The sequence below is a fragment of the Hoplias malabaricus genome, chromosome 4, assembly GCF_029633855.1.
Source record: "Hoplias malabaricus isolate fHopMal1 chromosome 4, fHopMal1.hap1, whole genome shotgun sequence".
NCBI lineage: Eukaryota > Metazoa > Chordata > Actinopteri > Characiformes > Erythrinidae > Hoplias > Hoplias malabaricus.
Genome location: NC_089803.1, coordinates 38,977,243 through 38,989,116, shown reverse-complemented (window position 1 = coordinate 38,989,116; position 11,874 = coordinate 38,977,243). Strand labels below are relative to the sequence as shown.

Genomic DNA, 11,874 nt, shown 5'->3' with positions numbered 1-11,874 from the left:
TCTCTCTCTCTCTCTCTCTCTCTCTCTCTCTCTCTCTCTCTCTCTCTCTCCACGCATTCACACTTTTCTCTCTGGGTGACTTTAATATTAAACGCAGCTGGGGCAGTTTCAAATATGTGATAAAATAACTACAATTTTATGTCTAATATTGCTATGTAGACAAAGATCTATATTAAATAAATAAATAAATAAATAAAAGCCCGCAATTTTATCTTACACACAAAAAGCACAAGTCACTGCCTCCATACAACAAACCTTCACAAACAAACAAACAAATAAAAAGAAAGAAAGTTTAAATTAAACCCAATGGGTGAGGCGTGCTATTTTACACAACATTCAGAATTAAGCGTATTTTACGTAAAGTACGTGAAGAGTGCACACAAATGTAGAAAAAATAATTTGCATTCTACTATAGCTACACTAAAATACATGGCATTTTGTACGTTAAAGCTGATTTTTTTATGACTTTTAATAAATTTATATTTTATGGTTTTTCGACATTTTTCATGTTTTCAAACACGACTGTAAGACCGACTTTGACGCAAAAAGCGGTTATATTCTTATCCCGAATGGAGTAAATGTATAAAATATCGTGTTTACACTTCAGCGTTAGCGGTGCGGGCGAGCCGAGTAGTGACGTCACCTGGGCGGAGGGAGCTCTGAGCGGTCCAGGCACACACTGCTGCTGCGTGTCCACAAACTCTCCTCTCTCCACACAGCTACCTCTACAACAACAGGTTCGGCTTATAACCCTGTCTGTAACCGCACTTAACTTAATGCTGTCTCTCCTTTGACTGAGGGTCGAGCAGACGTACGGGGTGGGAGACCTCAGCTACAGTGGCGGTTAACATGCTAATGTAGCTAGCAAGGTTAGCGGGCGAGAGAGTGTGACAACGTTGGCTTCTCCCTCCAATTATTGGTTCCACCTTAAACGGTGCAGCAGTTTAAATTTGTGCATCAGCGCCATTTAAGGTGGAACGGAACAGTGCAAGAATTAGTTTATATCTAACGTTAATGCATTGTGGATTCGTTTTCAGTCAGTTTTATACCTCGAGTCCACCAACGGCAGTGCTAGCTACACTTACAGATATAGATATAAGAGCCTGGACACTATATATGTTGCGATAACATTTAAGGAGATTCAAAAAAGAATGGTCATATTAAATAACAAGTTAGAGCCACGATGCCACTTGTAAGAGTTACATTTAAGCCACATTTGGGGCATTAGTGTATTTATAATCTTATAAATATTTAATTTTGATGGGACAGATTAGCAATTAAATAAAATTACATAAATTAGCAAAAAAAAGAAAAGTGACTTGTGCTCATGTTGCAACTCATGGTTGTAATTCTTTCTGTACTCTTTCAATGTTAAATTTTTTGGATTACATTTATATAAGCAAGGACATTTTATTGAGAACATCCATGAATATGCTAATGTATGCCAGGTTTATCAACCACTCATTCATTAATCAATTACTTAAGAGTGAACAACACTCACTGGAACAAAATATACTGGCAACAGACTGTGTGTGAGACAATCTGCAGCTACAGATGGAAATGGCTTAGATAGGCGGCATGTGCAGCAGGTAGCGTCACAGTCACGCGGACCTGGAGGTTGTGGGTTTAAGGTCTAGGTGACTATCTGTCAGGAGTTTGGTGTGAAGGACTGGCGCCCCCTCCAGGGTGTGTTTCCCACCTTGCGCCCACCGGCCCCATCGTGACCCTGAATTAGATAAGCGGTTTCAGACAATGAATGAATGAATTCACATAAATTAAATGACAGAAAGAGATCTTAGAGCCTAATTGTATAGGTGGGTTCAGCACTCTCAGTTTACAGAAATGTTTTCCTGTGTTTTTAGAGCCAGAATGGATGCCTTGACTCAGGCTCTTTCATCCAGTTTCTCAGTATCTGGAGAGGCCAACAGCACATCTGCTCCCCATCCCCGTCTTGCCCAGTACAAGAGCAGATACAGTGTCCTGGAGCAGAGTGAACGGCGACGGAGATACCTTGAGCAACAGAAAGAGTAATATTAACATTTTATGTCATACTGTGTACTGTTGAAATGCTAGAACTTATAACTGCCTACTTTGTCTATTTACTAGGAATACAATGATTGACTGACTGGAATTGTGGGCCAATATAATTTTCTTATAATCTTCATGTGCATGTCTACTGCAAACATTCACAAATGTAGCATCTGAGATTATTCTTGAAACTCCATATGGTTTTTGCCGTGTTGTCTATTTCACGGCTAGTTTACCGGTCTGTTTATCTTTTTACCACTCTGAATGACAAGTGACATACTGCTGACTGAGGAGCAGTTTCTCAGTTTTTTTTGCCCAAGAAAACAATTTTGTTTTTTATTGACTCCTGTTTTCAAGATTCATGAATTCACCCAGGTGAGTTTAGTAGGAAGTTAAAATATTTTTATTAAAATGAAGAACGTTTTTGTGTCCTCTCTTCATTGCCCATATATATATATATATATATATATATATATATATTTTTTTTTTTTTTTGGAACATAGGCGTTTCACCCAATCATTAGTAAAGCTAGTCATCTCCAATTCAAACCCTATTAGCTATCACACATTGCAGCCAGCATTGGGAGAGTGAGGATAAGCATGTGACATTGATATTTGTCAACCAATGTCCCTTTATGCTCTCCCCCTAATGGCCTGTCACTAGACAGCCACTAACAACAAAAGAAAGCACTAACTGCTCAGCTGTCACGTCAGCTGATTGACACCCATGCTGGCAGGCACCATGCTATCTGTGGAGGGGAGGAGGCCATCCTACCTACTCAGAGAGAGCCGTGTTCTCTCAGGACTCCTGATCGAACCCGATATCCCCTGATGATTGGTAAATGCTTTGACTGCTGAGCCACTGAGGAACTTTTCTGCAAGTTAACATATGCCTGAGGACAACCTCTGGTCCCTATCAGTACTCTGAAATATGTGCATGATGTTTTTCAGTAACATATTAAAGAGGCTGTTTTTATCCTTTCCTGTGTTTATAGAAAAAGGCTGAACTATGTGAATCACGCCCGCCGTTTGGCAGATGGGGACTGGACGGGGGTGGACAGTGATGAAGAGGAAGAGAAGACACAGAAAATCCAGCAGCAGGATGAGGCAGTGGACGAAGGAATGGAGATTGAGAATAAAAAATTGCCAAAGCACTACGCCAACCAGGTCTAAATGAAATAAATATCTCTTGTTTGTTAGGTTTTATTAAACATGATATGTAATGCCTCAGTTTATATCACAATTAAGGCAGCCAAAATGTTCCTCATCTTACTTCTCATAAGAGCTACAGTGATCTTGTAGTTTGGTGTTTTTGTTTTGTTTCTTGGCGCCTCATCAAAAATTCAAACTGTGTTTACAGCTGATGTTGTCAGAGTGGCTGGTGGATGTGCCTGCGGATCTTAGCAGCGATTGGTTTCTGGTGGTCTGTCCTGTGGGCAAGCGGTCTCTTGTTGTTGCTTCTAAGGTTTGGACCAGTCAGTGTTTTTGTTTCTCTATAAAATCTTTTGGCGGTTAAGGAAATGTGAAGAATTGTGGTGACCTTGTTGAATATTAATATTACTTGCAATTCCACTTGCCCCTTCACACTTTTTGAGACATGAAGTTTTACTGGGTGCAATCTGATTAATGTTAGTTAACCCGATGACAGCCATGTCTTACAGGAAGTGACCTAAAATAGGACAGGGAAACAAGATACTGTCTAACACATAGGAAATATTATGATAGGATTCTCATGAAAAGTGTTGTTTCAGTGGTTTTGCTTACTTGATATGATCAGTAAGTGTGCTTTTGGCATAGAAGGTCAATATCAGTCTAGTAACTGTGGAGTTACTAGATGATACCCTGACCTTACCAGAAGTAGCTATGTTAATGCAGCTGTAATTCTGTTTTAATAGATCATCACATTTCATCGCATTTAATGGCAAATTATTTTTCATTCTAAAACTGCAGGTCCCAACTTGCTGCAAATAGCTTGGTTGAAGTATTCCCTGAAATCATATTAAATGAAATAATCTTGATTTCTTGCAGTATTCTATCAAAGAGTACATCACTATGTAGGTGGGAAAGAATAAAAAACTAGTATGTCACTTTTCGCCTTTCACTCTCATGTATCATCAAGTGAGAATGCTTTGTTAGCAACCCTCCCTGATACAGTGTGAGGAAGTGGTGCTGTGGTTTGAGTATATTCACCCTGTTAATTCCTTTCTCCTTCTCTGTTTCTAAATAAAAGACAAGAGCTTTATACATAAAGAATGCAAAATGATACCAATAACTGCAAATTGATGTTGAACAGGGTTCTACTGCATCTTACACTAAAAGTGGATACTGTGTGAACCGTTTTCCATCTTTGCTACCTGGAGGGAACAGACACAATTCTGCAATGGGGAAAGGTTAGCACAAATAACCTGAAGCTTGACATAGCTGAACATACCAGATAGCCTTTTCTTGTTATAAGAGAACTGGAATGTTTAATCCCTACAGATTACACTATCCTAGACTGCATTTATAGTGAAGTGGATAGAACCTACTACATCCTGGATGTGATGTGCTGGAGGGGGCATCCTGTGTATGACTGTCCAGTAAGGTGTTATTTTTATTTTTTAATCTGTTTTGCTTGTTTGATCTCAGAGGTCACAAGTTGTCCCTGCTTTTTACACTCTTGTGTTCTCAGATTGGTTAAATATATTTACTTGAACATATTCAATAACTATGAAGTAATAGATGCTTTTAATGTAACAGACAGAGTTTAGGTTTTATTGGTTGCAGTCAAAGGTTGAAGAGGATGAAGGACTATCAGAGATTGGCAAACGAAACCCTGTAAGTAAATGATGAGCATTAAATACAATTTAAAAAGTGATGTATGAATCAATAATTGGACATTTGTTTTACTGTTTTGTTTTTTTCTTTTGCAGTTTCGTTTTGTGAGCCTGAAATACACAACCTGTTCAACAGAGTCTATACAAAAGGCCCTGGCACATGACTATAGCTTCAGTGTAAGAACCATCATTTCAGTGGATTAAGCTATTGGAATGTTCAATTAAGATTTTTGGATTGTTTGCTGATGCATCCAGCAAAGGAATAATTTTCAGATTTTAGTTCTGATCACCAATATTCAGTAGTCAGACAGTAAAGCCTGTAAATAAATGAGGCAGAGCAGCAGGTGTTATGTCCAATTTTCACTCAGTACTTTTTCAAACTGACCATACCTTACAGCTCTTAAAAAATATATTTCAGAATTTTTTTGGTTGGTTTAATTGTATTATTGTAATTGTATTATAGTTTTTTTTTGTTTCTCACAGATTCAGTCTAGCACTGATTAAGAAGTGGTCCATTTCTCTAGATATTTTTCATTTGGAAAAATCAGCTTGTTCTGATGATGTAGATGTGTGGTTAGATTGGTGCTGTGTGAGAATTTAAATGAAACCATAACAAGACTAAAGACTTGCTACTGCCAATGGTCTTATCTCTGCTGTCTCAAAGGAAAATAATGGCTGTCAGCTTTGATGCCATTTTACAACATATGTTTCTGTTCTTTGCCCAACTGGTTTTGATAAGAACTTGATTTATCACCTTGCTCTTGAGTGAAACCCAGATGCACAGACATTCATTGTTTGGCAAATGAAAGACTGGATCAAGAGAAATCATTATATGTAACTATAACATAATATTGCTTATTACCTGCTGAATAAATAGTGGTCAGCTATTTCTGTAACATGAATTTTAGGAAGATTATAATACAGACAGTCTTCATTCATGAAACTGTGAACCAGCTAGGGAAATGTCATGGTGGTATATTCTAGGTCAAACCTCTCTGTTCTTACATCACATAGAATTGTACAGTGAATAAATACAGCTGAATGTTAGCTTACGTGGTACCCATTAATGTACAGATTTCACACACAAATATCCTAATATTTATCTAATCACAGAATATAATTTTTATAGTATTAACATTAACATTTTATAGTAGTAGTAACCATTAGCTGTTCCTTTTTAGGTTGATGGCCTACTTTTCTACCACCGTGAGACTCATTACACCCCTGGCAGCACCCCTCTGGTGGGTTGGCTTAGGCCCTACATGGTGGCAGACATCCTAGGCATAGAGGTGCCACACTGCCCTCTTACCGCAAAGCCGGATTATGCAAGTCACCAAATGCAGCAGATTCTGGAACACAAAAAGACTTCTACTGACGTTCGGCCTGCAGAGGAGAATGGCAGATACGAGCTGGAGCATCTCTCCACACCAGAGAACCAGACACCAACTAGCAACCAAAGAGAGGGCATGGAAATCTGAACGGCACTGCAAGACAGTAGATTCTTTAATCTCAGTGTTTCTGGACATACCTGAGAAAATTGGATTTCAACAGACTAGAGGTTGGGGATTTTTGGCTTGCTATGTGCTGCAGATTTTGAAACTCCTGCCGAGTTAAGGTTAGATTTGCTCCGTTTGGCTCTGAAGCACACTATACGTGGGTGACTTCAAAAGTTATAATGCAATGCATTCAGTATTTCTAACTGACAAAGTTACAATCAAATCCGTGAAACAACGAGAGGAAGCTAAGACAGGTTTTGAGGTTATTCATTTCATCTGTACATTCCTGGTCATATGCTGTAGTTATTATACCCTTGAAAATCATATTGTTATGTTCATTGGTGGAAGCCGCTAGGTTTTTCTTAAGTTATAACCTTCAAAATTCAGTGCAAAGTCATAGAAGCAAACTTCTGCACCTGTAGTATTCAGAAATCAAGATAAATAATGCAGCATGTCAGGTGACGTCCTATATGAATGCCTTCTCCATAAACGTTTTTTATGTTTAAAATTTTAAATTTAGCAACTTGTGTGGAATATTTTAATTGTTTTGTAGGGCATATTAAATTTATTTTACATTATGACTGTTTTTGCTTCACTTGTTAATTTAAATATTCTGGAAATTAATGCACAATAATATGATTTCCAGAATAGTATTTTATTTCTTTTTAACCAGATTTCAGAAGGTTTTTTTTTCTGGAAAATGTGTCTGATGAAAATGCTGTTTACAGAGTAATACCTAATACAGAACAAAGCTCAGCGCCAGATGACTTTGCTGAACAAACTCAAATACTCAGAAGTCAGGGGTTGATGTCTGAAAAGGGAACAGAAAGATGAAAATCTGCAACTTTCAGAACTGGTTCAAGTTTCACATTCATGGCTGTCATTTTTGTAGTTTTTGTGAGTTCTTAATATATGTAGCACCTTTTATGTATCAGCCCAGTTGTGGCTGGACTGTTGTGTCAGTTTACAGCTAGTCGTGTCATATTTTCCCATTACATTTAAATATAGCCTGCAGTTAAATGTTGGAAGGATTTTAGTCATCCAATTCTTGACTATACTTTTCATTATTCTGTCAATTTAGCTGCGAAGGTGTGTGCTAACCTCAGATCGTTACTAAAACACTTTCATATGCATGTTTGATAGAGCTAGTTTAATTACGAGCAGTAGATTTTTTAACCTGCCTGTTCCTGGAAAGCAGATATGATGACTAATTCCAAGACACTTCTAAAACCACACACACACTCATTTCACCATCATTTCTGCTGTACTGAGGCAGTCATAACCTTGTTTTGGGTTATTTTTGCTGCCATGCAGTTTTTCCAGTCCTTTCATGCACATCTGAACTTAAATATTCAATTATGGCACTGGTACTTAACCTCAGGGAACATTTTTGCAAAGGCTTAAAAATAAAGCAAAATAGATTTTTCATGAAACATTAAATATTTACTGAACCATTAAAAAAATGCATAAATGCCAGTGCTTTCATTTACAAATGTTCTTGCCAATAATTGCAGTGATTTTTTTTTTTTCCAACACATATTAGGCCCCAATTTTTCACCGTACACAAACCCCTAAATGTGAACACTGATTTGAGGGTAATGGAAAATATAGGTCAGTTGTTCTTTCCAGGAAACATATCACCTGTCTTCTCAGAAAGATCAAATTGTAAGATGGTAACTGGCTAGTGGAGAGAGAGGAGGAGTAAACCTGCTCACCACATTACATCATTCAAGAGATATGGGCGGTTGTTAAACTGAGAACACTAATAAGAGTATACCTCTGACCTGATTATAACATCCCCTGAATATATACTTAACGTTACTTCTCTTTAGTGTAGATTTTGTGTATAGTTAATTCAAATTGTTTGCCCACATGAGACTAACAGCTTTTCCAGCTTCAGAGTGAATAAATACCATGACATTACATGTTATCAAGTCAAAAACTATTTTCATACTTAATACTGCTGTGATGCTAATCTAAGGTAATTCTATAGAAGAAGAAAATAATTAAAAATGAAAACTTCATTTTAGGTCAGTCAAAGAGGTACAAAGCAGGATTTCTTAGTAAGCGAGTCACCTAAAGCCCATATTCATATTGAACAGTCCAGCTTTGAGCTTAATTTATATGGCTAACTGAGAAATCTTGCTTTGCAGTACATGTAAGTTCCATTTCATTTTCTTTACCATATAAATTATAATTGTACATGACTGTACATGGGAATTGTTTAATAGAAACTGAGAGAACAGTTAAGGATTAGTAAATAATAAGATCACACTTTGTAGCAGTGATGCCTGTCACATTTTGATAGTGAATCAACATTTTGACATGAATTAAAACAATATCTTAATTAATATCCCTGGGTGAGAAAGCCAAAAGTGTCTGTGGCAAAGAGAAACCTTGGAAGGAACCAAAACACACAATGGGGACCCATCCTCCTCTAGTCAAACAAATTATAACCAATAGAATTTAAATTTAAAACTGCAGGTAGGAGCCATCTTGGAGTCTGTGTGTGTATATATATATATATATATATATATATATATATATATATATTATCAGATATCAGATATCCAGAAGCTGCTGCATGGTGACAACAGGTGTGGCGTGAAAGTATGGAGTTGAGAGTTGAGCAGATAATAGGAGTGGAAGGCAGATAACTGGTCTCAAGACAGGTAAGCAGTAGCCTTTGGCAGACAGTCTTCCATCAGTGTCACCTGGAAAGGAGGGTAGTCATTAGTCACAAGATTTATTTTTAAAAACGGAGGTTTCTGTCTGTGTTTTGGCCTCCCATTCTCAAAAACGCTCTCCAATGTGGAGACTCACTGTTCTCGTGGATGAAAGAAAACTGATATTTTCGGAAATTATGTCACACAGCATGCCTCTATCTGGCTGAAACGCAAAAACTTCTCTCCCTATGTAATAACGTAAAAAAAGTCATTAAACTACAATGTACATGCAGCTAGCACTAGATTTCAGAGTCCCAAATATGAATAAATATTAATGATTCTGTTTTAGAAATATATAATGTACTATTAAGATCTAGATTCAGTCATTTCAGAGAGGAAAGGAAAATCTCCATGTGGACAGGGCTTAAATCGAAGGGAGTAGAGAGGTGGTGTTAGTTCAGTTTGTATTTGTGGATTCTAGAGTATATTAGTATTGTCAGAGTGTGGCGAACTACGCTGGTAGATCTAAACTACAACAGTCACAGACCTGAGGGCACCCTGAATCATTGGCATCCCCCCAGCCATCAACAAACCTGTGTGATCAGGTGTGGGCAGTGGAACAACATCACAGGTTACCACATTTCCCTATGTAACGGAACCCCTGGATCTACAGCATTTATCTAAAGGGAAAGATTACTATTACTAAAAGCTACTCTAAACAACTACGTTTTCAGCCTAGACTAGAAAAATGTTTTTAATTATTTTTTTGAATTATTGAAACGAGTAGAAAGCCAGAGACCTGTGACCTTAGTGGACGTGATTGTTTGTATTAGGAAACATTTCTTGCAAAATTCAGGGGCAAGACCATGAAGGGCTTTGTATGTCAATATAAGAATTTTATTATAAATATGAAGTATAATTGGAAGCCAGTGCCATGCTGATAGAGCTGGGTTGATATGAATACATTTTCTGGTTTGCTTTAGGACTCTGACTGCAGCATTCTGTAAGTTCTTATCCTGTTTAGGGTTGTGGTGGGTCCAGAGTTTTATAATGAAAGAATGAATGAGTGGACACGTTTAATTCACCAATCCACCTGCCACTGTGTGTTTTTGGACTATGGGAGGAAACCAGAGCACCCGGAAGAAACCCACGTGGAGAACACACCAAACTCCTCACTGACTGTCACCTGGAGAGGTCCCTGGGGCTGTGTGACTGCAACACTTCCTGCTGCAACACCGTGCCAGCCCATTCTGAACTACCTGAGTAGTACTATGCAGTAGTAGTACGCACTGTTGTCAGGATGTTTCAGCAAAAACCCAATTAAACAAATTAAACCTGACAACAGTGCGTTACGGTAATCTAAGCTGGAAGTAATAAATGCAGGCACTATGTTTTCTTCCTCATGAAGGACTAGGGCATTTCTTATGTTAGCAATATTTCAAAGATGAAGGAAAGCTGTCTTAGTAATGACACATAAGTGTTCCTCAAATGACAGATTTTTACAGATCGATTTTGATGCCAAGATTTTTTGCTGCTGACCCAGGGGCTACAGAGAAATCTGCTGTATTTAACCTACAGTCTGACAGTTTACTTCTTGCAGTTTTTAGACACAGAAGTAAATTATTCAACATCTGGTATTTTACATCTTTTCAACAGCTGAATTTAATCAGCATGACAATGAAAATTAACATCATTTTACTTATGACGTTGCCCAGTGGTAGCATGTATAATGTGAATAACAAGGGTCCTAAAACAGAAACTTGTGGAACTCCATATGCCACTTTTGTATAACTGTATAACTTTTACCTATACAAACTGATGAGATTTGATAAGTTAAATAAAATTTGAACCATGCAAGGGCTGTTCCTGTGATTCCCACCATCTAATCTTTCTAAGAGAATATTGTGGACTATGATATCAAAAGCAACACAAGAGAAGAACAAGCAAAGACACAGTCTTGATCTGAAGCAAGAAAAAGATCATTTGTAATTTTTAACAAGTGCTGTCTCTGTACTATGATATGGCCTGAATCCAGATTTAAATTTTTCATAGTTGTGTTTTCTATGTAGATGTGAGCAGAACTGTTGGGCTATAGCTTTTTCTAAGATCTTCGAGATCAAGTTAGAAATAGGTCTATAATTTGACAGTTCACTGGGGTCAAAATTTGGTTTCTTAATCTAAGGTATATTCATTCATTCATTGTCTGTAACCGCTTATCCAGTTCAGGGTCACGGTGGGTCCAGAGCCTACCTGGAAATCATTGGGCACAAGGCAGGAACACACCCTGGAGGGAGTGCCAGTCCTTCACAGGGCAACACACACACAAATTCACTCACACACTCACACCTACGGACACTTTTGAGTCACCAATCCACCTACCAACGTGTGTTTTTGGACTGTGGGAGGAAACCGGAGCACCCGGAGGAAACCCACGTGGACACGAGGAGAACACACCAACTCCTCACAGACAGTCACCCAGAGCGGACTGTGACACTTAATCTAAGGTATAATAACTGGTAATTTAAAGGCTGTATGTATGTTATTTAGATCAAGAGAAGTGTTTTACTGTTTGATTATAACTGGTAGTACTTCTTTAAGAAGGTTTGTTTGAATTGTGTTGAGTGCACAAGTTGGGGAATTTGATGAATAAATCATTTTTACCAATTCTGTCTGCATAAGAGGTTAACCTCTCCTCTATAACTATGTTCTGTACAATATCGGCAACATCAGAGGACAGGAAGGTTGGAATAAGTACTACTGGTTGAATTTTTTGTCTAATATATTTACTTATTATTGAAAAAGTCCATAAAATCATTACTATTGTAGATAGTTGGTATCTGGGGTTCAGTACCTGTCTGATTGTTAGTAA

The 11,874-nt window shown here is 37.8% G+C and overlaps 1 protein-coding gene across 2 annotated transcripts; it reads left to right on the top strand.

The window, feature by feature from the left end:
- The first annotated feature begins 618 nt into the window (after nucleotides 1-618).
- Nucleotides 619-7,337, top strand: snupn (snurportin 1). Of its 2 annotated transcripts, none has more exons than XM_066667728.1 (9): nucleotides 619-737; nucleotides 1,863-2,027; nucleotides 3,023-3,194; nucleotides 3,388-3,492; nucleotides 4,321-4,417; nucleotides 4,509-4,606; nucleotides 4,767-4,844; nucleotides 4,940-5,020; nucleotides 6,025-6,934. In XM_066667728.1, the coding sequence occupies exons 2-9, from the start codon at nucleotides 1,870-1,872 to the stop codon at nucleotides 6,319-6,321; spliced, it is 1,086 nt and encodes a 361-aa protein (XP_066523825.1). In that variant the 5' UTR covers nucleotides 619-737; nucleotides 1,863-1,869; the 3' UTR covers nucleotides 6,322-6,934. The 2 variants fall into 2 exon arrangements, with proteins under 2 accessions (XP_066523825.1, XP_066523826.1); XM_066667729.1 differs by lacking the exon at nucleotides 619-737 and adding an exon at nucleotides 743-869 and having other exon boundaries at nucleotides 6,025-7,337.
- The last annotated feature ends 4,537 nt before the right edge of the window (nucleotides 7,338-11,874 follow it).

Excerpts from the sequence above, each read along its gene's own strand:
- snupn (XM_066667729.1), top strand. The coding sequence starts at position 1,870 with ATGGATGCCTTGACTCAGGCTCTTTCATCCAGTTTCTCAGTATCTGGA. Across the intron at positions 2,028-3,022 it reads TACCTTGAGCAACAGAAAGA|AAAAAGGCTGAACTATGTGA; the intron begins GTAATATTAACA and ends CTGTGTTTATAG. Across the intron at positions 4,418-4,508 it reads CAATTCTGCAATGGGGAAAG|ATTACACTATCCTAGACTGC; the intron begins GTTAGCACAAAT and ends TAATCCCTACAG.